The sequence below is a fragment of the Mustela nivalis genome (assembly GCF_964662115.1).
Source record: "Mustela nivalis genome assembly, contig: HAP1_SCAFFOLD_1263, whole genome shotgun sequence".
NCBI lineage: Eukaryota > Metazoa > Chordata > Mammalia > Carnivora > Mustelidae > Mustela > Mustela nivalis.
This window is the reverse complement of record NW_028135401.1, coordinates 2,137-27,744: the sequence shown is the minus strand read 5'-3', so window position 1 is coordinate 27,744 and position 25,608 is coordinate 2,137. Positions and strand designations below refer to the sequence as shown.

The following is a 25,608-nucleotide window of genomic DNA, read 5'->3' as shown; positions in this document are numbered from 1 at the left end:
ACCAGGCTCACCCAAACCCCCAACCCCCTCCCCGAATATTGGCATTCTAAGACATTTTGTATTTTTTAGTTAATACTCAAAAACACTTTTTGGTATTAAAATTTCTGATTATTGTGGGTCACCCCGCTAGCTCAGTTGGTGGAGCATGCGACTCTTGATCTCAGGTTGTGAGTTCCAGCCCCACATTGGGCGTCAAGTTTACTTAAAAACAAAAATTTCTGGGGCGCCTGGGTGGCTCAGTGGGTTAAGCCGCTGCCTTCGGCTCAGGTCATGATCTCAGGGTCCCGGGATCGAGTCCCGCATCGGGCTCTCTGCTCAGCAGGGAGCCTGTTTCCTCCTCTCTCTCTGCCTGCCTCTCTGCCTACTTGTGATCTCTCTCTGTCAAATAAATAAATAAAGTCTTTAAAAAAAAAATTTCTGATTATTGCTAGTGTAGAGGAAAGTTACTGCTTTCGATGTGTTGATAATGTACACATTTACCTTAGCATTCATAGCATTTAAGTTTTTCCATTTATAAAAATTAAACTTACATTTCTTTCAGGAAACACATTTTGCTTAATATTAGATATAAACATTCATTAAAACCTAAATCCTGGGGCGCCTACTGGCTCAGTCAGTGGAGCGCACAGCTCTTGATCTTGGGATCACGAGTTCCAGCTCCAGGTTGGGTGTAGAGATTACTTAAATAAAAACTGTAAAAACCAAACCAAAATAAAACAAACAAACAAAAAACCCTAAATCCTTGGGTAACTTATTAAAGCATTTAAAGTTTTCCTATTATCATTTATTCCTATTATCATCCTATTATCATCATTAGCAGATGATCTGGTATGTGAACTTCAATGACAGGGATTCCTTACATTACACTCAAAATAGAATATAATCAGTGAAAATCTATTCTTTCTACTGTATCTTTTAAAATTGGCTTATTGGGGAGCCTGGGTGGCTCAGGCGTTAAGCGGCTGTCTTCAGCTCAGGTCATAATCCCAGGGTTCTGGGATCGAGCCCCACACTGGGCTTCCTGCTCAGTGGGAAGCCGGCTTCTCCCTCTCCCACTTCCACTGCTTGTGCTCCCTCTCTCGTTGTGTCTCGCTCTGTCAAATAAATAAAAATCTTAAAAAAATAAAAATAAAATAAAATAAAATTGGCTTATCTACAATGATTAAAGATATGTAAATATAAATGAACTACATTATAGCCAGAATTGTAATTTCACGTATAATAGGTTAGCCAGAAGTATAATTTATTGCACATAATTTATTATAGCTATGCTTCATATATAATTCTTCCTGGGAAAGATACAATTAAACTTTATTTTATAGCTGTTGAATTTTCCAGTAAAAGTAAAGCCAAACCTAAAAAGTATTTTTTCGGGCTCAATTTCCTACAGTCTAACCACACTGAAGTACTTGCTGTTTCAATTTTAGTGTATATGCTGCTGAAGCAAGCACTACTTGCTGTTTCAAAAGTTGCCACACATTTTTACCTTCTCTTTTGAGCCATTTTTTTTTCTGCTTATCAAGCCAAGGTAATCCATTCTTCAAGGTCTATCTCAAGGCTCAGCTTCCTTTCTTGGTTCCTTCCCAATCACTAAATTATTTTTGAGTAGGGGTTTTACTTTTTTTTTTTTTATAGGTTTTATTTATTGAGTTAGAGGGATCGCAGGAGCTGGGGGTCAGGGAAAGGGAGAAATATGCTCCCTGCTGAGCAGTGAGCCACACAGGGCTTGATCCCAGGACCCCGGGATCATGACCTGAGCCAAAGGAAGATGCTTAACTGACTGAGCCACCCAGATGCCCCCACTTCTTCTTTATACATCAGCATCCAGCATAATGCTGGACAGAGAGTAAAGTACTGGATCAATAAGCAGTATATGAATAATGAGAGCCGATTGCTTCTTCCACGACATTTCACATCTTATTCTCCATTCAGCACTTATTTCCGCCTTAACTTATACGTGATTTCATTACAGCACATTGTTTACTGGTCTGTCTGTCCCCCCCCCCCCCAGACTATAAACTCTGGGAGAGGAGTCTGACGTCTCCTTTTAGCATCCTCAGCCCTAAAAAAAGAACAGATACTCAGGAACCGGATACAGGGTATAAAGGCACCAGATATTTTAGGGAGGTGAAACTATTTTACATAAATTTCAGGGGAAGATGGGGGCCCTCTGAAAGCCTTAACCTGAAATTTATCCCAGGAAGATTAACTCGCTGGCACCACCTAGTCTCCGACAAAGGCGGTGCAGCTTTCCCAGAAACCGCCGCAACAGCCCTCAAAACCGGCCACCTGGGGCGGATCAGGTGCTCCCTGCCTGCCCACCTTGCCTCTCAGGACTTCGAACTCTGCACACTGCCGGCCGGTCCCAAAGTGCCGAAGCCGCCCGCCGCTGAAGCTCTGAGAGTCCTACACTTGAGGAACGCGAAATGGTTCATCAGGACCACGAGAGGCTCAGAGTGCAAACCCCTTGGAGGTGGAGCTGGCAGGGAAACAGGGAGCCAGGAACAAGGAGTTTCACTTACTTTCCGGAGACCAGCCTCCAGCAGTCCGGGTAACTGCCCCCCGCCCCGAGCAGCGCGCGGGCGACACGCACCCTTCTCTTTCTAGGAAGACACCATGGGGGATGGCGGAGGGGGGCGGGGAGGGGCGGACGCCGCTTCCTCTCTCGAGGGCGCCTCGGGCAGGGCATCCTTGCGGAGGTGTCCCCTAGCGAGGCTGCGGGGGCTCCCGAGGAACACCCTGCACCTCCACGTGGCCACAGCGCGGCTGTCAAAGCCAGAAGCCCGGGTAAGAGGAGGGCGGAGAGCACACGTTTTGCCGGCTGGACGTGAGCAGCTACGGACCTCCGGCCACCACCCCAAACCCCGCGTCCATGGCGGAACTTGGAGCTCCGGCACCTGGGTCCTGCGGCGGCCGCGCTCGACTAGGCCCCGGCAGCCGCCAGAGGTCGCCATGAACCCCCGCCCCCGAAACTCTTGCGGACCTCCCAGACCCGAACCCGGACAACCCCCTTGGGCCCCCCGGGGCCCCCCTCTGCCTGCGCCACAGCCTTGGTCCCAGAGATCGGAGTCAGGGGCCCCGCCTACCTGAGGGTCCGGGCCGGGCGGACGCTCGCAGTCGGAGCACTTCCGGAAGATGCATGCACTTCCGGCCCCCAGCAGCCAATGAGGGTGCAGCCACGGGTGTTCCCTTGTCCGGCGTCCGGGCGGCGGGTCGTCTCTGGGAGGCCTTCGGGCGGGTCGACCCTGAGGACGTGGTAAGCCCCCTGGCTGAGACCCCTGAGAAACCAGTCTCTGGGGGAGTCAGCGCAGGCCTCTCTGTCGCGAACTTGAGGGAGTCCAACATGGTGGAGTCTTGGAGGGGCGGATATAACGGTCCCCGAGGCGAGGTCCTATTCCAGTTGGGGGCAGGAGTCTCGCGCCTTCATTCTTCCCAACTTTCTGTGGAGCCGGAACCTCGGGAATTTCCCCTCTGCCCTCTGAACAGGTGATTCCCCTTAGGGGGGAAAAAAAATCCTTTCTAGAAGTTTCTTGAGCGTGGCTGAGGGGGGAGGGGCGGAGGAGGAAGTGTTCCATTTTCGGAAAGACTTCTCACTCCTGGGAAATCCGTCTTTGCAAATCCGTGGAGACCCAAGTGCCCTTTCCTGGGAGCGCTGGGACGCTCCCGGCCCGCGAGGACCTGCGGGCTGTCGGCCGGGCAGCGCTTTTAAAGCGGGGCGGCCGCCGTTTCCCCAGCTGTTCCCGGCCCCGCTCCTTGAGTCCCGAGCCCTCGGGTCAACCTCAGGGTTGACGGCAGAATGGTTTCCGAGAACGTGGGCTTTCGGGCCAATTCGATGCCAGCCACCCCAGACAGACTTCCAGCTAGAGTTACCCTGGGGGTCCGCCAGGAAGAAGGACTTCTGCAGGGGGGGGGGGCGCCTGGGTGGCTCAGTCATTAAGTGTCTGCCTTGGGCTCAGGTCATGATCCTGGGGTCCTGGGATCGAGCCCCCACATCGGGCTCCCTGCTGGCGGGGAGCCTGCTTCTCCCTGTCCCACTCCCCCTGCCTGTGTTCTTGCTCTCCCTGTGTATCTCTTTGTCAAATAAGTAAATAAAATCTTTAAAAAAGGAAAAAAAAAAAAAAAAGAATGACTTCTGCCCCTTCTCATTGTAGGATTTCGGACTTCTTACCAAAATGCTGTTTTTCAGAGTTACAGTTTGGAGGTGAGACTGCTGCGGCAGCCCAACTTGGAGAAACCCGTTGTCACCGTTGGATTAGTCGCGCGGTACCTTGCAGAACGCCCCTGGGTCGCAGCCTCTCCTGTGTGAAAGTAAGCGGACTGCTGTGTTAGCGGGATCGTCTCCGATTTTTGCTGTGTGGATACGTGTGGCCAGGTGGTCGCGTTGCTTTGAGTAATGCAGGACTCTCAGTGACAAATGGGGTCAGTGCCAGACACAATGGAAAAAATACACTTGTTTTACCAATGGAAGAACTTGCTAAATAGACATTTGCTCATTGTGTGCTTCCCCTGATTATTTTAAAGGAAGATTTTATTTATTTATTTGAGAGAGAGAGACAGAGAGTGCAAGCAGGGGGAGGGGCAGAGGGAGAAGCAGACTCCCGGCTGAGCAGGGAGCTCAATGCCCGCTGGATCCCAGGACCCTGGGATCATGACCTGAGCTGAAGGCAGACGCCCCTCCTTCCCCTGATTCTGAGGATAATGTGTTGTTCTGTTCAGGCATTCGTGTTGGTTTAGCGTGTGCAGTCACAGGAGCTGTGGAGGACAGGCCTTACCGGATCCACACATTCTGTTTGCCGGATCTTTCTCAGTGACTTGATCCAATTCAGCGCTTCTATGCTGGGGGTGCTCCTTGGGTTCTTGTTTAGAGTTAATGGATCATGAAAAATATTCCTAGTGCAGAAGTAAGAGAAATTGGTTTGGGTTCCAGTCGTCAAACAGAGACAGGACCCAGGCTCTGAAGGTGTGTGGGGAGAGAAGAGGAGAAACTGGGAAAATAGGAATAACATGTTAAGTAAGTAGACACTGGAGAGAGCACCGGGGGACATAACTTCAGAGTTGGGAGTCGTAACTGGGAAACCAGATCAATGCTACTCGGCAGCTGGAGGATTTTAGGACGTTTAGACTTGGACTTGGAATGGGAGCCCAGAGAGCGCAGGTTGCTCCAGCGAGGTAGGGAAGCTGAATTTTAGTGTCAAGGTAGTTACACGAACTATGAGATCTTGAGCAAGCTAGTCAATCTCTTTCCACTTTAGTTTTCTTATGTTTGTTTGAAAAAGGGATGGTATGGGTGCCTGCCTGCCTCAGTGAGAAAGACATCGTCTCGTGATCTCAAGGTTGTGAGTTTGAGCCGCACATTCAGTGTGGAGATTACTAAAATGAACAAACTTTTAAAAAGTGGGGAAGGGGTGCTTGGGTGGCTTCCTCAGTTAAGTATGTGACTTTGTCTCAGGTCATGTTCTCAGGGTCCTAGGATCCAGCAGAGCCACGTCAGGGAAGCCCTACCCCTCACCCCCACTCTTGTGTATGTGCGTCTGTCTGCGCCCATGTGCGTATGTGTGTCTGTCCGCGCGTATGCGCTTTCTCGCTCTCTCTCAAATAAAATCTTTTTTTAGTGTCTGCCTTTTTTTTTTTTCTTTTTTTAAAAAGGGAATATCATAAGGAGCGCCTGAGTGGCTCAGCCATTAAGCGTCTGCCTTCGGCTCAGGTCATAATCCCAGGGTCCGGGATTGAGGCCCGCATTGGGCTCTCTGCTCAGCTGGGAGCCTGCTTCTCCCTCTCCCACTTCCCCCTGCTTGTGTTCCCCTCTCTTGCTGTGTCTCTTTCTGTCAAATAAATAAATATAATATAAATATTATATTTAATATATAATATTATAATATTAATATAAATATATAAATATTATATTTATTTATTTGACAGAGATCACAAGTAGGCAGAGGGAGAGAGGGGGCAGCGGGCCCCCCGCAGAGCAGAGAGCCTGATGTGAGGCTCGATTCTAGGACCCTGGGATCATGACCTGAGCCGAAAGCAGAGGCTTTAACCCACTGAGCCACCCAGGCGCCCCTATCTAATTTATTTTTAAACATAAGCTCTGTGCCCAATATGGGGCTTGAACTCACAACCCGGAGATCAAGAGTTTCAAGGTCTACGAACTGAGCCAGCCAGGGAATTCTCAGAGAATCTGGAGAATTTTTTTAAATTAATTTATTTGAAAAGATTTATTTACTTGAGAGAGGGAGTACGCAGCAGGGAGGGGCAGAGAGAGAGAGAGGGAGAGAGAAATCCAAGCAGACTCTGTGCTGAGTGGGGAGCCTGACACGGGACTCCGTCTTATGACCCTGATCATGACCTGCGCCAAAACCAAGAGTTCGACACTTAACTGGCTGAGCCACCCAGGTGATGTGTTGGGAGATGTTTATATTGAATGTGACCTTCCTGCTAATAGATAGTTCTTTTTCTCAAGAAATAGAGTTGTCAGGGCGCCTGGGTGGCTCAGTGGGTTAAAGCCTCTGCCTTCGGCTCAGGTCATGATCCCAGGGTCCTGGGATCGAGCCCCGCATCGGGCTCTGCTCAGCAGAGAGCCTGCTTCCTCCTCTCTCTCTGCTTGCCTCTCTGCCTACTTGTGATCTCTGTCTGACAAATAAATAAACAAAATCTTTAAAAAAAAAAAAAAAAAAGAAAAGAAATAGAGTTGTCTTCACTTCCTCAGAACGTTAAGAGCATCTGTGATGACCTAGCTCCTACTTAAACTACCTCACAGGAAAAGAAGACAAACATTATATGTGGGTCACTTAGTTATTTTCTCTGGACAACTTTGACTGTCAAGATGCAGAAGATTGTGTCACCTGTGTAGAGGAGATTGTGGTTATTTTTACTCTAAAATTTCCCACTACATTTTTATTTATTTTTATTTTTTTTATTTTTTTTTTAAAGATTTTTATTTATTTACTTGAGAGAGAGATAGTGAGAGAGAGCATGAACGAGGAGAAGGTCAGAGAGAAAAGCAGACTCCCCATGGAGCTGGGAGTCCGATGTGGGACTCGATCCCAGGACTCCAGGATCATGACCTGAGCCGAAGGCAGTCGTCTAACCAACTGAGCCACCCAGGCGTCCCTCCCACTACATTTTTAAAGAACAAATTGTTTGAATACACCATCTGAATCCCTTTAGCCTCCTAAAATTAAACCTAAACCTTTATTCATTACTAAGATCTAATTTTACTTCTTCCTTCTCAGTGCTTATCCATCCAGCTGACGGTAATAGTTTCACGAAACAAAAACAGAGGTTCAGAAAGTCAATGTCATGATCTTGAAAGCATTTAATAGAGTATCTTTATGTGGGGTGAATTTGGTCATGTTGTCAGTTCGGTGATTTGGGTTGAACTGTTCCTTTTTCTCCGTTGTCAGTGCTAATCAATACCTCAAGACAACTTTCTTTCAGATGACTGGTTTTGATGTGCTTCCTGTTTTCGTAGCTCTGATGTCAGCTGACCATCTCACTCGAGCGTAGCAGGGTAGGAGATGAGCTCCTGCTTGCCCACAGCGAGCCATCTGTGTGAGGCAGGAGACTGGAGGGCTCACGTGCCAGCGTCAGACCATTGGTTTAGCGTCTGGTGGTGCGCAGGCCACGCTAACCAGCCAGCTTAGCGCCAGGCCGGAGAAAAGCACTGTGGGATGAAGCACGGGATCTAATTAAATGGATTGGAAATCCTGTGAAAAGGATGGCTTTTTACTCCTTTGCTTCGTGGAGCTCTTGCTTTAGGAGGAACCAGGCTTCTCTTGCGCTGTGACAGCTCTAGCTGAGCAGGGACTTCCTCGAAGCCTTTGACAAGGAGAGGCTACTTGGGATGTTTGCTTACCTGCAGAAACTAAGCTGCTCACTGACAGCAGCACAGACAAGTAGTAAAGTTCAGGGGTCGTTTTTTCCTGTATTCGAGAAGAAAAAGCACTGTGAGAAAAACTTGTCTTTGGTTGGAACCTATATTTACAACTTTTTTGCCAAAGGATTTAAACAGTGGCACCAGCTTAGCAAGAGATGGTGCTTGCTGCTCTCCGTGCCACGTACAGGCCCGCACTTCTGCTGTTGGTTGATGGCTTATCTTTTCTCTTCCTCCACCTCTCTCTTTTCAGTCTAGCAAAGTAGATTTTATCCACAGAAAGAAAAATCTTTCATGGAATTTTTAAACTTCCCTGATGATATATGTTTGTTTGTTTGTTAAGATTTTATTTATTTATTTGACAGAGATCACAAGTAGGCAGAGAGGCAGGCAGAGAGAGGGAAGCAGGCTCCCCGCTGAGCAGAAAGCCCGATGTGGGTCTCAATCCCAGGACCCCAGGATCACAACCCGAGCCGAAGGCAGAGGCTTTAACCCACCGAGCCACCCAGGCACCCCCTGGTGATATGTTTTAACTGTGACATGTGTCTAATTAGGAATTTTGTATCTACATATCTCTATTTTTAGTGTGAGGAGAAAATAAATATTGAAGACTGATGGTTTATTATATACAGACACGCTTTCAGATTAAGGTGAGCCCTTGAGAAATTCAGTATTTAAAAATACACACAGGGTGCCTGGGTGGCTGGGTTCATGATCCCAGCATCCTGGGATCAAGTCCAGCATCGAGCTCCTTGCTCAGCAGGGAGCCTGCTTCCCCTTCTGCCTGCTGTTCTCTCTCTGACAAATAAGTAAACAAAATGTTAAAAAGAAAATTAATGAAAAAAAATAAAAACACACACAGTCAGTTGCCAAAACTGTTAACACCATGGTACAGGCTCCTTCCCCAAAGGATCCCACACCGAATAGAGCAAACATCTTCTTCAGTGCCTGCGGGACTGGTTCCATATGCGTCAGGAGCACAGTGAAACCTAGAAGGAGAGCAGAACTGTCTGTTCACTGGCTGTGATTATCTCAGAAATCCATTCTTGAATGCAAACCAAACAGAGGATGTTTCCTCGCTTCCCTCCCGGGGGACATAGATGCTCAAAACCTTGCCAGGCTAAGGTTTTCCTTTGACGTGGGTTGTTTTCTTATTATTGGCGTTGCTGGTGATAAGAACACCGACTGCGGGGTGCCTGGGTGGCTCAGTCAGTTGGACGTCTGCTTTCGGCTCAGGTCATGATCCCAGCGTCCTGGTGTTGAGCCCTACATCAGGCTCCCTGCTCAGTGGGGAGCCTTCTCCTCCCTCTCCCTCTGCCACTCACCCTGCTTGTGTGCTCTCTCTCTCTGTGTCAGTAAGTAAATAAAATCTTTAAGAAGAAAAACAACTGACTCCTTTTTTCACGATTCCCTTATTTGATTTTATTTCATTTATTTATTTATTTATTTTTAAAGATTTTGTTTATTTATTTGACAGACAGAGATCACAAGTAGGCAGAGAGGCAGGCAGAGAGAGAGGAAGGGAAGCAGGCTCCCTGCTGAGCAGAGAGCCCGATGCGGGACTTGATCCCAAGACCCTGAGATCATGACCCGAGCCGAAGGCAGAGGCTTTAACCCACTGAGCCACCCAGGCGCCCCTCTTTATTTATTTTTAAAGATTTTATTTATTTGGGGGCGCCTGGGTGGTGCAGTGGGTTTAAGCCTCTGCCTTCGGCTCGGGTCATGATCTCAGGGTCCTGGGATGGAGTTCCGCATCGGGCTCTCTGCTCGGCGGGGAGCCTGCTTTCCCCTCTCTCTCTGCCTGCCTCTCTCCCTACTTGTGATCTCTCTCTCTCTGTCAAATAAAATAAAATAAAATAAAATTTTAAAAAGGAAAAAAAAGATTTTATTTATTTAACAGAGACGGAAAAACAACTGACTCCTTTTTTCACGATTCCCTTATTTTATTTCATGTATTTATTTATTTTTAAAGATTTTATTTATTTGACAGAGACAGAAAAACAACTGACTCCTTTTTTCACGATTCCCTTATTTGATTTTATTTCATTTATTTATTTATTTTTAAAGATTTTATTTATTTGACAGAGACAGACACCATGAGAGAGGGAACACAAGCAGGGGAAAGTGAGAGAGGGAGAAGCAGACTTCCTGCTTAGCAGGGAGCCCGATGTGGGGCTTGATCCCAGAACCCTGGGAATATGACCTGAGCCGAAGGCAGCCGCTCAACGACTGAGCCACGCAGGTACCCTGATTTTTAAAATTTTTTTTAAAGATTTTAATTATTCTTTATTCATTTTAGAGAGAGTACGAGAGCAAGTAATCACAAGTGGAGGGGAGAGCTGGAGGGAGAAGAAGCAGCAGACTCCCCACTGCGTAGGTATGCTGATGTGGGACTCAGTCCTAGGACCGGGAGATCATGACCTGAGCCGAAGGCAGACACTTGACCATCTGAGCCACCCAGGCGCCCATCTAAGATTTTTTTTTTAAGTTTTGTTTATGTATTTTAGAGAGAATGTGTGCAGTGGTAGAGGGCCAGAGGGAGAGAGAGAGAAGCAGATGGAGGGCTCAGTCTCATGACCCTGAGATCACGACCTGAGCTGAAATCAAGAATTGGACGCTTAACCATCAGAGCCATCTAGGAACCCCTAAACTTGTTTTCAAGATTTTATTTTATTAAGAATCTCTACACTGAACACAGGCTTAAATTCACAACCCCAAGATCAAGAGTTACATGCTCCACCAACTGAGCCAGCCAGGCGCTGCTAAAAAAACCTTTTTTTAAGATTTTATTTATTTATTTGACAGAGATCACAAGTAGGCAGAGAGGCCGGCAGGCATAGGGGTGCATGGGGTACATGGGTGACTCAGTGGGTTAACCCTCTGCCTTCAGCTCAGGTCATGATCTCAGGGTCCTGGGATTTAGCCCCACATTGGGCTCTGCTCTCGCTGTTTCTTTCTGTCAAATAAAATCTTATAAACAATTTTTTTTGAAATCTTAGACATAGTTATTTTTTTTAATAGGGTTTTTTTTTTGAAGATTTTATTTATTTATTTGACAGAGATCAGAAGTAGCCGGGGGGCGGGGGGAACAGGCTCCCTGCTGAGCAGAGAGCCTGATGGGCTCAATCCCAGGACCCTGAGATCACGACCTGAGCTGAAGGCAATGGCTCAACCTACTGAGCCACCCAGGCGCCCCCTCATACTTAAATTTTAGGACAACCAAAACAGTTACTAAGGAACTTATAAAAAATTTCCTTCACCTGAATTTTATTTTATTTTTTTTTAAAGATTTTATTTATTTATTTGCAGAGACAGAGGGAGAGAGAGCGAGTGAGCACAGGCAGACAGAGAGGCAGGCAGAGGCAGAGGGAGAAGCAGGCTCCCTGACGAGCAAGGAGCCCGATGTGGGACTCGATCCCAGGACCCTGGGATCATGACCTGAGCCAAATGCAGCTGCTTAATCAACTGAGCCACCCAGGTGTCCCTTTCACCTGAATTTTAAATGTGAATTTTTTCTTAAGTTTCAGTCTGAGCTTCAGAAGAGTGGGAAGTCCTGTATTAACCCAGTTTTGTTTTGGGAATGTCTGATAAATAATAAGCATTTAGTACGTGCTTGATAAATGCCTACTTACCAATTGTGAAGAAAGTAAAGATGATGTTGCCAACCAGGTTGGTAAGGAGAGGTTGCCTGCAGTATCGGGAAGATGTGGGCCTGAAATCAATACACTGGGTCATACATTAATTTATCAATTGTTAGAAGAAATTCGCCCTCTAAGCACAGTACCAGGTGGCACTAACCATTGAATTCTTATCCTAATTCTGGCCTGAGGTTCATTTGGCTCCAGGCAACTCATTTAAGAACCTTGGTTCCTGGGGTGCCTGGGTGGCTCATTGGGTTAAAGCCTCTGCCTTCGGCTCAGGTCATGATCCCAGGGTCCTGGGATCGAGCCCCGCATCGGGCTCTCTGCTCAGCAGGGAGCCAGCTTCCCCCTCTCTCTCTGCCTGCCTCTCTGCTTACTTGTTTGTCTGTCTGTCAAATAAATAAATAAAATCTTAAAAAAAAAAAAAAAAAGAGCCTTGGTTCCTTTACCATAACTGCAAGTTAATAGTGCAAAACCAGCTTACAAGTGATAAGAAGGGTTGTTCATATTTACAGTCGCTGCACAAATGATGCTTACCATCTCTTAAATTCATGTTAACTGGGTATTTTTGTGAGAAAAATATCTTGTGGAAATTCTGGCCTTCTGGAAATAGGCCTTTTACTGCGCACAAAACTCCTAGGACAGATGTGGGCAAATTTAAATTAGACTAATTACAGTGAGTGTCACAGTTTCCCTTTCTTTCTTGTCACGTGGATTCTTGGTTTTCAGATTGTTTTAGGATTTCCCCATTTGTAGAGCTGCAATTTTTTCATTCTGAATGTGTCAGATGGCATTTGCTTCATTTGTCCAACTATTAGCTGACTCTTTGCCAAGACTCACGTCCTCCATAGAATCTAAAATAATGTATCAAGTCATAATCTGGTCACATATGCCTGTGTCACCCTCAGCCCTGCAGACGTTAGCGCATGCGAGGCTGTCGGGACCGGTCTCCAGGGCATCCAAGGTTTGAAGCGTTGGTGCCTTCATTGTCTCCCATTTAATGGCTGTTGTACCAGAAGAAATTGTGTTAAGTCAAACTCAGCCTGCCCTATTCCCCGGTATCCTTTTGGCATTGAGATTTTTGACTTTTCAAAGAGGTGAAGCAGGTGACTACCATTGACAATAGTGGCAAAAACAATGGGGCAGGCCGTGGTTAAACACAGAGCGGGAATCTCCGAGCACACCCCAGCCATCTCCAGAGGTAAGACAGTCATGCTGAGCTGCTAGGTAATGGGGCTAGCTGGTGAGAGAGCTTACCTTAGCAGAACAAACAACTGGAGGCCCAGAGCGGTGGTCCCAAACAAGAACACGGTCACTTGTCTGCATGGGACAGATGGAGTTACAATTTACATTTTTTCTTCAGTGATAGAATGGCTTAAAGAAACCGAATTTGGGGGGCATCTGGGTGGCTCAGTCAGCTAAGTGTCTGCCTTCAGACAGACACTTTCCCCCCAGCTTGTGCTCTCTCTCTTTCAAATAAATAAAACGTTAAAAAAAAAATTTTAGGTTCTGTTTCATAATGTTACGTCAAACCGTGGAAGTAAAGTTTTAAACACAATAAAGATGACTTGCGATCATCCCATTAGAGCAAATTATGTCTAATCATACGGTCCTGCGAACGATAGCTGCTGATCATTGAGCTCCTGCTGGGCACCAGGTGCTGTTGATACTGGTCTCTCAGGAATCTTTTTTTTTTTTTTTTAAGATTTTATTTATTTATTTGTCAGAGAGAGACAGCGCGCATAAGCAGGTGGAGTAGCACAGGGGGAGGGAGAGGCTGGCTCCCCGCTGAGCAGGGAGCCTGATGCGGGACTCGATCCCAGGACCCTAAGATGACCTGAACTGAAGGCAGATGCTTAACTGACCAAGCCAGCAAGGTGTCCTTGGTCTCTTAGGAACCTTTGACCTTTGTTCCTTTACCATGACTGACTGTCAGTTAATGCTGTAAGACAACCCACAGATAATAGTAAAACATTTTTATTCATTTTTATTCACTTTCTCATTTAATGAGCATAAAATCCAGAGCACATGGGTGGCTCGGTTGGGCATCCAACTCTTGGTTTCGGCTCCGGTCGTGATCTCAGGGCCTCGAGATGAAGCCCCATGTTAGCTTCCGTGCTCAGCCGGGAGCCTGCTTGAGGTTCTCTCCGTCACCCTCTGTTCCCCCCGACCCCACGCTCGGACTCTCTCCTCTCTCCCAAATAAATGAATAAATAACATCTTTTTAAAAATATGCACAAAACGCTATGAGGTAGGGACTGTGGTTCCCCATTTTATTAATGAGGAAACCAAGACTCAGAATGGTGAAACGTCTTGTCCAAGGACAAGTACCAAGAAGCGACCATGCTAGACCTGTGAACCAGGGCCAAGAGTCCTAACCAACCACGCCTCTGTGCTGTGCTTGTTCTGTCTCTGGTCAGACTGGTCGCAGTGAGCGTGACTCAGTAAACCCACCAACCACAGCTTATACAACCACATGAAGGCTGCTGTTTCTGCTCATTTTTGAAATTCTTTTGAGATTACGTGTACATAGTTTCCATGCATATAAGAAAATTTTCCACAATAACTAATAAGTTCTTTTCACCGTAAATTGTATTATTTACCTTGATTATTTTACTAATCAGGTTTAGCACTGAAAGACCTTAGGGTATTTGTAGAAATCAAATCTGTCCTCCAAACACAATTTATCTCCACTGAAAGCATACACACACACACACACACACACACACACACACAAATTTAAAAATATACTCCTGGACTGGCAGCAATGGCACATTGTTATAACTAAGATATGGTTATAGGCTTAATGTAACTATTTTGGAAGGAATAGCATCTTTTCAGGGGTATAAATTCTGATCAGTTGTTAAGTCAATCCCTTTATTTTAACAGTCAGCCAACATAGATTTAATCATATTGAGCGTTTATGAGATGACAAGAAAAGACAGTGAACTATTTTTTTAAATGTTAACATTTTAAAAACTGGCTTAATGTTTACAAAATGTTCCATTAATGTTTACATGTCAGTTTTTAAAATTTAAAGTCAGTAATTACTATGTCAAATATACTTCAGTTTTTTATAAAATGATTTAAAAATTGAAAATAAATTTTAGTTAAACATTGAGACTGTCTCAGGAAGAAATGGGCTGTTTGTCATCGCAAGCTGGGGAGGGACACTTACAGCCTGAGCCGGTACGATCTCGGCAGCCAGCAGTGCAGGCGGTACGCTGTGTGGGCCAGACAGAAGTGAATCATGGGGACGCTGCTTGTTGTGCTCCTGGAGCAAGACACAGGATCCAGAGCAGCCCTGTTAGAGCTCCCAAACCACTTCTTCACCCATCTGTCCCCAGCGTGTTCCCCTTGCCAGTGCAAGTACTCTGGTACCTTGCAGTGATCCAGATGGACGCTCACTGTAGCTTAATTCTTCTGTGGTTTGGAAGGTCCGAGCTCCAGTTGGCTGCGTTCACGGGGAATTAATAGAACCGAGCTGGATATTTGAGATGCGTTGTGAATGTGACCAGGGAGAAAGCTTTCTTTAGCTGAGCGATCAGCTTCCCTGAGCCCCCTCCCAGCCGGTCCGCTGGGGAGGTCCTGGAAACCTGAGTGCATCCCTAAGGTTAGGGAAGGGCCCCAAGCTCTTTGTTCTGTCCTTCCCTGAACAGCAGGCAGCTCCCTTGGGGACCCATACCTCCTGTTCTTAGCTTTATTGTCCTTGCTGCTCACAGCTCAATATCCTGGGGTGGGGGGGGGGGAGGTGGCGGGAGAGGAGTGGTGCCTGAAACTTGAGGTGGGCGGGGCTAGCCAGTTACCCTGGTTTCCCTGAGGGCCTAGAATACTCTTGGAGATGTATTTACCACCACCCCGTCATACCATAGGCATTTTGTATGGAATTGGGGGATGGGAATGGGAGGAGTGGGAACGAGCCTCGAGTGATCCCTGGCATCATCCTTAGGCCTAAATGGAAAGGTAGGACGTTATTCCTACGAATCAACACTTTCTAAAAAAAAATTCTGTATGGAACATTACCAACCTTTCTGTCCTTTTTTTCTTAGCAACATTAGTGTCCCCCTGATCCTTACCAATATGCTTTGTTGGGAGAAGACCTCAAATGTTTATTGAATAAATATTTCTTATTTCCATTCTCACTGTCTACTTAAATTAAGGCACTCACGACTTTTTTTTTAAGATTTAATTTATTTATTGGAGAGAGTGAGACAGAGATAGTGAGAGGACAGGAGCAGGGAGAAGCAGGCTACCCGCTGAGCAGGAGCCTGAGGTGGGACTCGATCCCAGGACCCTGGGATCATGATCTGAGCTGAAGGCAGATGCCCAACCAACTGAGCCACCCAGGTACCTGGCACTCATGACTTTCAGCTGGCCTTTCTGTCTTGTTTTGCCCTTTCCAAGTAATCCCCTAGCATCACCATCATCAGTATTGTCACTTTCCTCCCAAATAACAGCTAGCACTTATTTTTACACTCTGCTAGGCAGTATGCTAAGCACTTTGCCATTGATCAGAGTAAATCCTCAGAGTAACTGGAATTGGTTGTCAGTGTCTCTATGTGACAGATGAGGAGACAGAAGACACATAATGAAGTGATTTGGTTAAGTTGGTAAAATCGAATAAAGGAAAATCGAATAAAGGGTTTTTTTTTTTTTTTTTTAAGATTTTATTCATTCATGAGAGACGCAGGGAGAGAAACAGGGTCCCTACTGAGCAGGAGCCCGATGCGGGACTCAATCCCAGGACCCTGGGATCATGACTTGAGATGAAGGCAGACACTTAACCATCTGAGCCACCCAGGCGCCCCCCCAAATGAAGGTTTTAAATGCCCACATCTTCTTATTTTTCTAAAGTGGTTGTCTATATAGAACCCTGTGGTCATTCCATTGCTCAGAGAGCTTCAGGGGTTCTCAATGCCTCACATTCCTCAGCTCCTCAGCAAGGAGGGCTCATTTCCATTTTGCACAGCTCCGTGTATCTTGCATTTTTTTTCTTCTTCTTTTTTAAATTTATTTGACAGACAGAGATCACAAGGAGGCAGAGAGGCAGGCAGAGAGACAGAGGGGGAAGCAGGCTCCCCGCTGAGCAGAGAGCCTGATGCAGGGCTCAATCCCAGGACCCTGAGATCACGACCTGAGCTGAAGACAGAGGCTTAACCCACTGAGCCACCCGGGCACCCCTGCATTTTTCATCTTGATGAGAGAGTCTAGGAGTCAGGAACCCGAGATGCCCGCCCTGGTTCTGCCACCTCCTGGCAGAGAATCTGAGCAGAAGTGCGTTGGTCACCCTAGCACTTGGGTCTGAACACTAGTGGACTGCAAATGAATGGTCCTGACACGGGTCTTCCGAGCACTGGCCAGTCTGAGAAGTACACTGCAAGGTGTTGTATAGTCTTAATTTCCAGCTTGTTTTCAACCCATTTTTTTCTCTGAGATGTCGTTATACTGAAAAACTAGAATGTCCAATGGTAGAAGAAAAATGAAATATCTAACAGTAGCTTAATTTTGTAACAAGTTAAATGACTTTGGCCAAATTTTTTTGTGTTTGCGTGGTGAAAGTTAAATGATCATGTGTGCGAAAGCATTTTATATGTCAAAAAGTGTCATACAACTGTGTATTGCCATTTACTGTAGTTCTATGTTAATTATAAAAATACTCTGACCTTGGGATGCCTGGGTGGCTCGGTTAAGTGGCTGCCTTCGGCTCAGGTCATGATCCCAGCGTCCTGGGATCGAGTCCCACATCGGGCTCCTTGCTCGGCGGGGAGCCTGCTTCTCCCTCTGCCTCTGCCTGCCATTCTGTCTGCCTGTGCTCGCTCTCTCTCCCTCTCTCTCTTTGATAAATAAATAAAATCTTTAAAAAAAAAAAAACTCTGACCTTTACAAATCATTCCCCAAAGTTCCCAAAATTGCTTTCAGCAATTTGGCATCACTGGAGTTATATTTATAAGCTCTCAGAACGATTACTTTGAAACAAAATTTGGATGTATAAGAGCATTTTTTAAAACTTTATAACAACAAAACTATTTTTTGATGGTTGGTAAGCAGTGTTGATCAAAAAAGATAACCCGGAACTGAGTGGTTTGACTCAGGGGATAGAAAGGTTTATTGTGTCAGCAAGAATTCCTTCCCTCTCCAGCCTTTCTAGCTTAGGGAACCAGGAATCAGATTGACATGAGAAAGATTAAGTGGAGAAAATCAAATTTAATGGAGTAAATATGGGGAATCCACATAGACATGGAAATTCCAAAGACAGGCAGAATGAGGCACATTATGTCATTCTGCACTGACAGGGGAGCGGGGGTCTGGGGCTCCAGAGGAAAGGAATGTGCCTCAGAGCAGCAGGAAGAGCGGATGTTTGGTCATTAGAGGATTGTCCTGCCATACAGATGGGTCTCTCAGATGAAATTTATCTCTGCTAATGACCCTTATTGTGGGGAAGACCCCAATTTAGATTCTTGTATGTAAGTCAGGGCAGGGCAAAAGTTTCTCTTGAGCCTGCAGGGTCTCAACTGCCTTCCAGTCAAAATAATCCGCATGCCACAGTGGCATTGTGAACCCTTGCAACTGACTCCCAGCACAAGGAATGAAAAAGACCCCCACAAAGATGCCACATTATGCCACTTTGGGGCACTGGGGATGAGGAGGACCTCCCACAAACCTGCCAAAAAGAAAAAAATCATGTAAAAAAGGAATAGGAGGGGCGCCTGGGTGGCTCAGTGGGTTAAAGCCTCTGCCTTCGGTTCAGGTCATGATCCCAGGATTCTGGGATCGAGCCCCGCATCGGGCTCTCTGCTTAGCGGGGAGCCTGCTTCCTCCTCTCTCTGCCTGTCTCTCTGCCTGCTTGTGATCTCCATCTGTTAAATAAATAAATAAAATTTAAAAAAAAAATCTTAAAAAAAGGAATAGGAGTCAGAATGGCATTAGACTTTCAACAGTAGTGTTGGATGCTAGGAAACAATGAAGAAGTGCATTCCTAATTTTACTCTTAATATTTTTTTAAAGAATTTACTTATTAGAGAAAGAGAATGAGCAGGGGGAGAGGGAGGGGAAGAGGGAGACGCAGACTCCCCGCTGAGCAGGGAGCCCAAATGGGACTTGATCCCAGGACCCTGGAATCCCAGGACCCTGGGATCATGACCAAACGCTCAACTGACTGAGCCACCCAGGTGCCCCCAGCCCACTGTTTTGAAGGGCAGGTTGTCGGGGAGTCCTATCTATTTGGTAGTTGATAATGTCATTGTGTCAGTTAACTGTGACCACAGTCGTGCATCACAGAACTTCGGCAGTGAGCAAACGAACATTCTTCTTCGCTCATGAGTGGAGGGTCCGCTTGTGGGTTTGTCAATGTAAGCCCAGCTCGGCTGATCTCGCCGGGGCCTGCCTGTGTGTGTGAGCGTGTCGTCTGTGGTCTGGCCGGTGCCGGATGGCCCCCGCCGCGGAGCTGATATGGTTGGCTGTCCGTCAGCAGGAGGCCAGGCTCTCTCCCGCGCAGTCTGCCATCGTCCAGCAGGCTGGCCCCGGCTTGTTTTCATGGCCGAGGCAGGCGTCCAGAAGAGTGTGGAGCTGTGCAAAGCCTCAAAGGCCTGGCTCAAACCCAGCACACTGTCATGTTTGCCACATCGTTTTGTCCAAAGCAGGTCACAAAGAGGGGAGAGGAGATCCTATCCCTGTGCAGCAGGAGCTGCCAACGTACCCTGAAAAGGAAGGTGGAGAATGGGGCTGTCTTTATCACTGAAGCCACAGGGCTTGGTCCATCCACTTGGAAGGTGGAAGGACGTGCAAAGACCTAGAACTGAACTTTTGTCCTTCTTCCTTTGCAGACCACAAGCAAAGTGTCAGAGTTTTCCACTCAGATCAACAACTTCAAATTCTTAGCATGGACAATTCAGAGAAGACAGAAGTGGTTCTCCTCGCTTGTGGTTCTTTTAATCCTATCACCAACATGCACCTCCGGCTATTTGAGCTGGCCAAGGACTACCTGAATGGAACAGGTAGGAACAGTGGCCAGGGCACTACCCCAAAATACGGCGCTGTGGCGTGTTGGGTCTTTTAAGCTGAAGGAGTTTGAAGAAAATGGCAGAATCAGGAAGGTCCCTCTCACCTCCTCCCCGCCACTCTCCCCTGAAGCAGCTCATAAAATCCTGATGTGAGGGGTCCCTCCATACTCGGGGAGCAGAGGAGTGTCCTTATTGCTAAGGGCAGAGGGATGCCGGGAAGAATCCAAACTAACGGCGCGTGCTGAATTTCCCCGAGTTTACGCACTTGACCTCGTACTCTGCCCTATCACATGTCTCGGGGCCGGTCCATCTTCACTAACTGGCATAAAACCACTCAGGTTTAGCTCTTTCTTGGAGTCTTCATTTCCTGACGCAGGCACCATGTCACATAAACCTTCTATTAAATAAATGTCTACATTTTCTTCTGTTTTTCTGTCTTTGTCAGTTCAGTGTTTCGGAGCCAGCCAGGGACCTGAGGAGGGTTGAGGAAAACTTCCTTCCTCCCTTACGTAATATGTTTTGTTACATAAGTGATCATTCGTATGCTGCTAGATTGATGGATGGGAGCTCACACTCACTAATAATCCTAATAATCAGGGGACTAAGAGAAAAAGATGAAATCTGTTTTGCCCATCACATCGACAAAAATGTTTAAACTTGATAGTGTCAATTATCAGACATTGGGGAGAAATGCGCTCTTCTATACGCTGTAGGTGGCCAGTACAATCGATTAAGGCTTTTTTACAAGGCAATTTGGCAATATAAAAATGTGCATTGTGTGGGGAATAGGGAGTTAGTGTTTCGTGGGGACAGAGTTTCAGTTGGAGAAGATGAGAAAGTTCTGGAGACGGACAGTGGTGAGGACTGCACGGCAGCGTGACTGTGCTTGATGCCCCTGAACCGTGCACTTAAGATGGTGAATTTTATCTTCTGTTTCACTTCGTTTATAAATGAATGTATGAATGAAACAATCCCTGTTTTGGAAAGGAGGGGGTCTGTTATAAAACCATATTGATGATAATATTTCCTGTGCATAAAATTGAACTTGTTACACCTCACATCAAATCTGACTCTTCATCCAGGAAAATACAGAGTTATCAAAGGCATAATCTCTCCTGTTGGCGATGCATATAAGAAGAAAGGACTCATCTCTGCCCACCACCGAGTTATCATGGCAGAACTCGCCACCAAGAATTCAGAATGGGTGGAAGTTGACACCTGGGAGAGTCTTCAGAAGGAGTGGGTGGAGACGGCGAAGGTGCTAAGGTATTCACGGCGAAGTCGGCTTTGTCAGTTCTGCGGGATGAGTTGGGCGCTTTTGGCCATGTTCCGGTGCTGCCTGTGTCTGTGAAATGCAGATTTGCAAACTGACTTGTGTGGGGAGGGCGTCCGGCCTGTGGTTAATTCTTGGGTGTGGAGCGCAGCAGCAGAGCTCAAGGGTTCCTTAGACTTTATGCCTTTCCTGTGTTTTGAGCTGTTTGCGCGCTTGTTACTATGTGTATCTCTACGAGAGAGGATACACAGAGAAGCCTGCATGGCCTGTCTGTGCCCCAGATGAGAAAGGCAAAGTTGTTCAGACTTTGTCGTAGATCTTCTTAAGTATAAAGGAGAGAGGCAGGTAATTTAAGCGAGAGAAGCCTTGGTGCTTGGTCATGGGTGGCCCTGATTTTATGTGCTGCTTCCGTGACCACGTAGGGGCATTGTCCCAGATCTCTGTGTTCACTTCTTTGAAGCAGTTCCAGGTGAGGATTCAGAAACTGCAGTGAGGGACACCTAATTATTACTTAATACTATCTTAAGTATCAGAGAGCTTTCTAAAAAACCTTCCTGTGTAATGGCTGCTCTTAGAGTTCTGAGCCCTCTGGTTCTGAGCATATCAGTTAGGATTTCAACAGGAAATAGGAACCAGTCTGAGTGGTTTTTGCTTTTTCTTTTTTTAAAGATTTTATTTATTTGTTTGTTTATTTGAGAGCGAGAGAGAGGGAGAGCACGAGTTTGGAGAGGAGTAGAGAGTCCCCGCTGAACGCAGAGGCAGCTGTGGGGCTTGAAGCCCCAACCCTGAGATCATGACCCGAGCCAGAATCAGGAGTCAGATGCTCAACCAACTGAGCCACCCAGGCGCCCCAACAGCAGAAAGGTATTTAGGTGCTTGTGCAGAAGTGTTAAGGGGCTTGTGGCAGGGAACTAGGGTCTGTTCCAAGGTCATACCTCCTTAGCTGCAGTCAGCGTTCAGGAAGCTGTTTTTTCCTCTGCCACCACAAATGCTGTTCACTTGTCCCGGTCTCCTAAGGTTGGACAGTGGAATATGGAGTCTGGCCACCACGCTCATGCCTTCAGAAAGATGGCGTCTGCCTCCCTTCTTCCTTCTGAGTTTCTCGTGAGAGGATCTCATCAGCAGAATCTCTGTCACATTGAGAACACGCTGCAAGGACCTCTGGGAACTGTGTTTAGGGCAGGACTGGACACCCAAGCCCGCAGACACTGTGCCGCACAGCCGCTTAGGAAGAGGGACTTCAGGCTTGGCAGGGAAAAAGAGTCTGCTGTCTTCCTGGACAGCAGTTCTTGTGTCAGACACCAGGCTTCTGCACGCCCGCCTTACCCCGCCTTCGCCCTCTGGCGCCACAGCAGCCTCACTGTCCGTGACATATTCACTCAGCTGCGCGAGAGGGGAGGGAGTCAGGCCACAAAGGACCGCCCGTGGCTTCCCGAACTGCAGCTTATGTGTCCTGGGTAGGTCCGCGGTTGTAACACGGGGGCCTCCTGCTGCCGCTCCAGAAGAAAGCTACACACAAGTCCTGCCTGTGGTCCCTTCCTTTTAGGCTTCAGGCGCTTGTCCCATCTAGGACCTTATCCTTGGCCTTGTGATTCTCCATTACTAGTTCAAGCCACACCCTTCAGTGGTCAAGAGTGTGGGCTCTGGAACCAGACTGCTGGGGCTCAGATACTGGCTCTGCTACTTATAAGCTAAATGGCCTTGGGCAGGGGCACCTGGGTGGCTTAGTTGGTTGAACATCTGACTCTCGATCTCGGCTCGGCTCTTGATTGCACAGTCGTGAGTTCGAGCCCCACACTGGGCTCCGTGTTTGGTGTGGAGCCTACTTTAAAAAAAAAATGGCCTTGGGCAAATTGGAGTTCTCCTCTCTTAATGGGGATAATAATTCTGACAATAATGGGCCATAAAATAATTGCTTTATAATAACCAAACCATTCGCTCAATCAGATTGTTATTGAATGACTTCTGTGTCCCGGGAGTCCACCATGAGCTCGAGTTGCAGCCTAAGCCTTCAGTTCCCTCCACTGTGGGAATAATAATAGCGATAATATTTATGGCATGGGTTGTTGAAAAGATGTAATCAAACGATCCATGCAAAGGACTTAGTGTAGTACTTAGCACATAATAAATAACTAATGTTAGCTCTTGTTATTATGACACACACATAAAGCTTCGCATAATAATAGCCACCATCTGTTGTGCTCCCAGGGTCTCCTTGCTTCCTGTTCCTAGTAGCCAGTCCCCAGCACCGCTGGCCAGCGTCCATGACGATCTGGCGGTACTGGTCAGCATTCTTCCTGTGGTTAAAGGTTGTTAATATCACACAGCCAGAGAGACAGAATTTTAGTTGAATGTTGTGAGAAGAGAAATGTTCTGTTGCTTTGTTATTTTGTAGACACCATCAGGAGAAACTGGAGGCTGGGAGCTGTGATCACCAGCAGGACGCACCTATGCAGGCAAGGCCCGGACAGAAAAGGAAGTGGGCTGAACAAAGACAAGATATTAGCCCAAAGAAATTACTAGAGCCAAAACCAAAAGGTCTGTTTCATCAACATTTACCAACTAGAGTAGATAAGATTCTAGAGCTGAGCAAGCACCCTTTGTATTTTCATTTCATATTCAGTATGTGTGAGCGCCCAGAAAACCCCCATTGTTGGTTTTGCGAAGGGAGGGGCAGGGAAGGAGAGGAAGAGGCATTTTGAGCTTATTTCTCCTGCAGTGGTCCTTAACTTCTGTGGTGTCCTAGATCTCTTTTGAAAGTCTGACTCTGATCAAAACTATGAACCCTGTAGCCAGAAAGACACATTGTTGTGTTCATTTTGATGCAGAGGATTATTAGCCAAGCAGACCCTGAAACTGTGTTTTCTTCTTCTTCCCAGATGTGCCCAAGATAAAGCTGCTATGTGGGGCAGATTTATTGGAGTCCTTTGCTGTTCCCAATCTGTGGAAGAGTGAGGATATCACCCAAATTGTGGGAGACTACGGGCTCATATGTATTACTCGGGCTGGAAATGATGCTCAGAAGTTCATCTACGAGTCAGACACGCTGTGGAAACACCGGAACAACATCCACCTGGTGAATGAATGGGTCACCAACGACATCTCATCCACAAAGATCCGGCGAGCCCTCAGAAGGGGCCAGAGTGTTCGCTACTTGGTACCAGACCTTGTCCGAGAATATATCGAAAAGCATGATTTGTATAGCTATGAGAGTGAGGAGAAGAATGCTGGTGTCATCCTGGCTCCCTTGCAGAGGAAGCCTGCAGACACTCACTCAAATTGTACAGCATGAGGTTTTGGACTTCCAGCTTGGGAATTTGAAACAGTCTGGCTGTTAGGAACTGGGAAGAGGAATTGTGATCTTGTCATAAACTAAAGCTACCTAAAAGTCTGGTAAAAGTCAAGAGTAGATTCAGATCAGGTTTCTCATTTTGTTGGAAATTGCTAAGATGAATGTGTCCAATATGGTCTTTTTTTCCCCTTCTTTTTTTTCCCAAGAACATACAAATCCTTGAATCTTTAAAATGGGATTAACAGTACGAAAACCAGAAGACATTCAATTTAACTAAAAAGAAGAAGTCAAAAAGGACATTTTGGCGTTCCATGATCTCAGTCTAAAACTCTCGAGTTTCTGAAGAGCCCTGCTGTTTCTGTTCCAGCCCCCTGTGAATCTGCCATTTGTGAATTTAAGCAGAAAAAGGATGTACTTTCTTACCCTTTTCCCCTTACCCTTTTCTATGCACTTTAACCAAAGTCAAACTCCCAAATAATAACTGAGGTCATTATTACGTCACAAACGCAGTTACAAACACAGGCTTGTTATATAGTTGGGTGCTGATTAAAGTTTTGTGGAGGTTTTACCAACTGGTAAAGCAACAAAACTAGAAATAGCTTTTACAGAGTGTTACGATTCATGAAATCCTCCTGTGATAGAAACAGGACTAAAATTTCTCATGAAAGAATAATTTACCCTTTTGCAATTTATAGTCACACTTACATCATTCGAGAGGAAGGGTTTATGACTCTGTGAAAGGAAAAAATACTTAAAACTGTGCAGTTGTCCAGTCAAATCTGAGTGCACAGTTGCAAAGGGACAACGCGAAAGCAGGCCAACATACATTCTGCCGCTACTGACTTCCTCTTACTGAAGCCAGCAGGCCAGCTTGACCGAGACCCGGGAGGCATACAGAGCCTGCCACCAGTAGGCTTCGGTCTCTGCTGACAGAGGGACTTGGATCGTGGCGATGATGGCCATTTCTCCCCATCCTTAGCTTTTAGGAGTTGAGAGTTGAAGTGATCCTGGAAAAGAACCATCTGTTGAAGTGATCCAGAAAAAGAACCTTCTAGAAGCAGATGAAGCTACTGAAGTGTGTAACTTTGATTTCTTCTGGAAAACTGCGCTTAGTTCATCTGACGTGTTTATGGAATGCAGAAGGGTTCCAATGCTAGGAACTTTTCTCTTTTATTTTGTAGAGACTTACACTGCGGCACCTTCCTACCTAGAAGTGCCCCCTGCCCCGCTCAGCTGTGAGTATATTGAATTCGGGATGCCCTCAGTAAAGCATTTGAGGACCTCCCAGGAGACTTGGTCATAGTGAATGATCTTATGGTTGGGCTATTTTTCTGGATCAGTACCTTTGTACACGGAACAAGCTGCTTTTAGCTTTGTCCTACTGCCAAGGACGCTGCTACTGCCACAGCATAATCATGTAGTTGTGAGTGACCTCAAGGGCAAAATTTCCTGTTTTGATAATGGAAATTAGAACAATGAATAAATGTTAATGATTGCTGTGACTTCCATTGAGGAAGAGGAAAATA

The 25,608-nt window shown here is 46.5% G+C and overlaps 3 protein-coding genes across 11 annotated transcripts in view; 1 reads left to right on the top strand and 2 right to left on the bottom strand.

The window, feature by feature from the left end:
• Positions 1–4,274, bottom strand: part of LZIC (leucine zipper and CTNNBIP1 domain containing) — a 15,249-nt gene extending 10,975 nt beyond the window's left edge. Inside the window, exons 1-2 of one of the 4 annotated variants that reach the window (XM_082750535.1) lie at positions 4,162–4,274; positions 3,087–3,469 (exon numbers count right to left, since the gene is read on the bottom strand). In XM_082750535.1, the coding sequence (XP_082606661.1) occupies positions 3,087–3,345 (259 nt within the window). In that variant the 5' untranslated portion in view covers positions 3,346–3,469; positions 4,162–4,274. Of the gene's footprint in view, positions 1–2,322; positions 2,480–2,522; positions 3,470–4,161 lie in introns of those variants that run through there. The other 3 variants (XM_082750537.1, XM_082750536.1, XM_082750538.1) reach the window with 3 other exon arrangements.
• Positions 3,181–25,608, top strand: NMNAT1 (nicotinamide nucleotide adenylyltransferase 1). The gene is made up of 6 exons (XM_082750539.1): positions 3,181–3,256; positions 4,152–4,308; positions 19,341–19,511; positions 20,600–20,783; positions 23,186–23,328; positions 23,670–25,608. The coding sequence occupies exons 3-6, from the start codon at positions 19,397–19,399 to the stop codon at positions 24,080–24,082; spliced, it is 855 nt and encodes a 284-aa protein (XP_082606665.1). The 5' UTR covers positions 3,181–3,256; positions 4,152–4,308; positions 19,341–19,396; the 3' UTR covers positions 24,083–25,608.
• Positions 7,301–15,458, bottom strand: LOC309857780 (uncharacterized protein). Of its 6 annotated transcripts, XM_082750544.1 has the most exons (7): positions 14,899–15,195; positions 14,696–14,791; positions 12,775–12,837; positions 11,509–11,588; positions 8,735–8,865; positions 7,859–7,925; positions 7,301–7,666 (listed from the first exon to the last, which is right to left on the bottom strand). In XM_082750544.1, exons 2-7 carry the CDS (start codon positions 14,767–14,769, stop codon positions 7,590–7,592), a joined length of 492 nt encoding a protein of 163 aa, XP_082606670.1. In that variant the 5' UTR covers positions 14,770–14,791; positions 14,899–15,195; the 3' UTR covers positions 7,301–7,589. The 6 variants fall into 6 exon arrangements, with proteins under 6 accessions (XP_082606670.1, XP_082606668.1, XP_082606669.1 ...); XM_082750542.1 differs by lacking the exon at positions 14,899–15,195 and adding an exon at positions 15,203–15,458 and having other exon boundaries at positions 7,301–7,925; XM_082750543.1 differs by having other exon boundaries at positions 14,696–15,195.